We start from the raw sequence: 4,311 nt of genomic DNA, 5'->3' as shown, positions 1-4,311 counted from the left end.
AGTGTTGGATAGACTGTGGCGCTCAGGGATAGCCAGTTTTGCTCTAACCAGTCCCCGAGTTAGCCAGAGAATTGCTTTGCCTTTCGGTAGGGAGGGTTTCTGGATGTTTCTGTCATTTGGAAATCACTGCCCAGTGGCTCGATTCACCAGGTGCTTTCCTCGCCCTCTGGAACGGGCCAGGTACGTCACTGAGCGCCTTGTGTGACACCTTCTGGGATGGACACAAATGAACAAAATGTTGTTTTTTTTCAAATGTAAAATGCTCTCTTTTTAATTACTAAATTAGGAAAGTTAAACAATTTAAAAATGTAAACTCACAAATAAATCATTAACAAAAAAAAGAAATTAAGACTTCAGAGCTGCTAGTCAGTATTAAAAAACTCAATAGAAATAGGAATTGATTTGCTGTTAAACACACGTAATTCGAGGTTGGTACAAACAACAACTAAAAATGTAATACTTTTTTTTTTGTGCACCCCCATGAAATGCAAAGCAGTGCATAGTTATTTCCTGGAGCTCTCCTGACGCGGAGAGTCACTCATTAGCAGTACAGGACATTAAAACACGTATTTTACAATGGGACATGTACAACCCCCCACCCGTGCCTTCCCCATCACGTTTAGTTGCATGAGAAAGTTTAGTAGGTTGCCATGACTACAATGCTATGGGTTTAGACCATTCAAATGTGGTTACAAGGTTTATTAAATAAAAGGAGAACCCGTGAGAACCCTTCGGCACTCGTCTTTATACAGGAAGTTCGTGTGGTCTCCGTCTCGTAGCTCTCAGTGGCAGAACTGGCCGGCTGCTTCTTGCTTAACCGTGCTTACTCCTAAGTTTCAAGAACGGATCCCAGTTTGCTGGGGCAAAAACTGGCACTAAAATCTGTGAACTCAGCTCGGGGGACCTGAAAAAAGTCACACGAACTTTTTTCACACAGGTATGACGAGGAACCAAAAAAGTGCAGTCCAAATGAAGGGGGAATCATGCTTCGTAGAAGTAAAAAACAAAACAAAAACAAAAACAAAAAAACCCGAGGCCACCGGCTTTCGGGGTGATGCCTGCGCTTCGATGGCGGGTTTTTGCAGTAATCCTCACTCTGGTCCTGTAGCTACGCGGCCTACGCTGGCCACAGTCTCCATGGTAGCACCCACATGGTGTATGTACAGGAACATATGTTAACATATATATCATATGTATAAAAAAGGAAAAAAAACAAACACCTGTCCTGATCGTTTTTTGTTAAAACATGAAAAAAAATTTTATTGTTTTAGACAAAGAGGCCACTTTTGGAAAATAATACTTTTTTTTTTAGTTGAATCGGGTGAAGACAGAGTTAAAATCACAGAGGATTTGCTTTTTTTTCTTTTTTAAAAAAGGAAAGCACGAGGATGGTTGGCACAGGAGCAGCTATTTACACTGAACAGGTTTGGCCTTTGACAGAACAGCGATACAATGCATTTCCAAGTCTGTCTCGGATGATTCACAGAGGAGGTGCGGACTGGGGGACAAGTGTCATTAAGGAGGGCCGTGGAGGTTCGTCAGCTTCAGAGTCACATGCAATCTGATCCTGGACGGTTCTCGCTGCTCGGGGCAGCTGGCTACGGAATCGGAAGCTAATGGGGAGGGGTGGGGCGGCCTCTGGGACGAGGCCCCTGAAGCGCAGGCTCTCACAGGTTTTCACCGGGCTGATACTGGGGCTCTGTGGCGGTAAAGTAGTCCTCCAGGAAGCCCTGCAAGTACTCGAAAGTGGGGCGCTCCTCCGGATCCTTTTTCCAGCAGTGGATCATGAGCTCGTGCAGGGAGATCGGGCAGTCCTGCGGGCAGGGCATCCTGTAGCCTCTCTCCACCTGCTCCAGCACCTCACGGTTGTTCATGCCTGCGAAGACAAGGGGCAGTGAGAACCGGCCCTCCGCACACCACGGGGCACGCCGCTGAAGCACACCGAGGCCGTCCGCCCTCTCGGGAGGGGAGCCAGGTCTTTACTAGGTTATCACACCACCGAGTGGAACAAAAGGATGGAGAACTCACAGATGCAAAAGCCGGGACAGTGACTCTCAGAGCACTGCAAGTGAGAGAAGCCAGACGCTGTAGCATTCCGCCTACCTAAGACCCTAGAAAGGCCAGACAGCATGATAGAAACCAGATCGGTGGTTGCTGCGCGCGGGTGGGGGTGGGGACCATCAGTGAAAGGTCAGAAGGAGGCGAGAGGTGAGAAAAGCCTTGTGTTGAATGCCCACGTTTTTCCTGTGAGGGGCCAACAGCAAATGTTTCTGCTTGTGTAGGCTACACGCAGCTCGAAAGGATTTAAAACAAAACCAGGTTGGGGGGGGGGCAATGCTCTGCCTTGAAAACAATGCAGGTGTCAGTCCGTGACCCCAGTCTAGTGTGTGAACTATCAGATTTCATGAGTCAAAACTCATGCAAACATAGTGTATTTTAAAATTAACATTTGTTATGGGTAAACTCTACCTCAGTAGAAAAGATAAAAACACGGGAAGAAGGGAAGATGGCTCAACGGTTAGTAGCACGTCCGCTCCTGCAAAGTACTCAAGTTCACTTCCCAGCATGCAGACTTGTTGTGGTTTGCCTTGCCAAGATGTGGTGTGGATAACATGGTTGGTGAACAGAGTTGGTGGACTGGGTGATCAGCATATTGTTGGTTTTGTAAATTGCAGAATGGTAATAATGATGCTTAGTTCACCTATGTATAGGAAAAAGTTTTTTAACTGGACAAAAAGGGGGAAATGTTGTGGTTTGCTTGGGGTTTTCTCTGAATTTGTTAAATAAAGGCAAGAGCGTGAGATTTGGGCAGAGGTAGGAGTTGGGAGTGAGAGGGGGATTAGATTCAGAGGTTAGGTTGACAGTTGACAGTTGGAGACAGTTGAGCGAGTGGAACCTGAGGAGGGGGGGGTGAGGATTGACAGTTGAGGGAGGAGGGGTTAGAGAAGGAAGCCAGGAGGAAGAAGAGAGGGAGTTGGAGAGGCGATGGGGAACTGAGAGGAGTTAGAGGTACCAGGGGGGAGAAGAAGCTGGAGACTTGGTAAATAAAAGGTGCAGGGATGAGTAATTTGGGAACTGGGATTAGGACAGTGTAATGTGGATCTGCCAAATCTAGACGCTGGATTGCTTTAATGCTAAATGAGTGTGTTTTTTTTTAAGAAAGAGTCTCAATTTAAGTAAGTGTGGCTGGGCTGAGTTTATGCCAAGATATCCAGCAGATATCTGGGGCACTGAGGTGTGGAACCCTAGCAGGGGAAAAACACCAGTTGTATGCTCTTTTGTGTAAGAGTCTCAGTATAAGAAAGTGTGTGGCTGGGTTGTGTTTCTGCCAAGATATCCAGAAGATATCTGGGGAAGCAGTGTGGAACCCTAGCAGGAAAAAAACACCCTGAGGGAAAACATTCCACCCCTGGTTTTCGTTTATACATTTTTACTTTTACTTTTTTTTATTTATTTACGACAACATATGGCGCCCAACTAAACCATTAGAACTCAACTAACCTGAGATAAAGTTTACTTCCTCTCAACCCCAGAATAGGCAGGAGTACTAGTGGATTGGGAATTGACTGGGTCTGGAGGGTCTACGAAGAATCGAGAGGACTGTACGTATTCTGAAGCAGAGGGAGAAAAAAGGTACAAGGGCTTCAGATCAGATACTACTTTGATGTAAGAGAGATATATAACTTTATGATACTTAAAGATGAGAAACATAATGAATATCTTTTGGGCCTTATGGAATGATATTTTGAATGGTCTGACAGTTGAGAATTTTGAAGAAAAAGACACTTTATCATTTACCAGTATTGCAATATTCATTCTTCTGATTTACTATATCTTCTCAAAAGACAGGGCCCTAAATAACAAATTTCTAGCTTTAGAACAGAAGATACAGGTAATTATGGAACAACATGAACAACAGAAAGAGAAAATTAAATCTTGGCAATATAGCCTAGAAGGAACACTAGAATTGAAGACACAGAAAATTATAGATCAGAATAAGAGACAGAAAGATGAAAATGAAAGTGATAGACAGGAACTAGAAAGGATGTTAGAACAGAACATACAACAGCACACAGCCCTAAATAGCAAATTTCTAGCCTTAGAACAGAAGATACAGGTAATTATGGAACAACATGAACAACAGAAAGAGAAAATTAAATCTTGGCAATGTAGCCTAGAAGGAACACTAGAATTGAAGACACAGAAAATTATAGATCAGAATAAGAGACAGAAAGATGAAAATGAAAGTGATAGACAGAAACTAGAAAGGATGTTAGAACAGAACATACAACAGCTCACAGATCATACTGA

At 44.1% G+C, this 4,311-nt stretch overlaps 1 protein-coding gene across 2 annotated transcripts in view; it reads right to left on the bottom strand.

Moving 5' to 3' along the window:
* Positions 1 to 241: 241 nt before the first annotated feature.
* Fyn (FYN proto-oncogene, Src family tyrosine kinase) overlaps positions 242 to 4,311 on the bottom strand; it is a 207,703-nt gene continuing 203,633 nt past the window's right edge. For both annotated transcript variants that reach the window (XM_032889141.1, XM_032889140.1), the window contains one exon: positions 242 to 1,876. In XM_032889141.1, the coding sequence (XP_032745032.1) occupies positions 1,668 to 1,876 (209 nt within the window). In that variant the 3' untranslated portion in view covers positions 242 to 1,667. The remainder of the gene's footprint in view (positions 1,877 to 4,311) is intronic.

The sequence above is a fragment of the Rattus rattus genome, chromosome 18 (assembly GCF_011064425.1).
Source record: "Rattus rattus isolate New Zealand chromosome 18, Rrattus_CSIRO_v1, whole genome shotgun sequence".
In the NCBI taxonomy this organism is placed as follows: Eukaryota; Metazoa; Chordata; class Mammalia; order Rodentia; family Muridae; genus Rattus; species Rattus rattus.
This window is presented reverse-complemented; position numbering and strand designations above follow the sequence as displayed.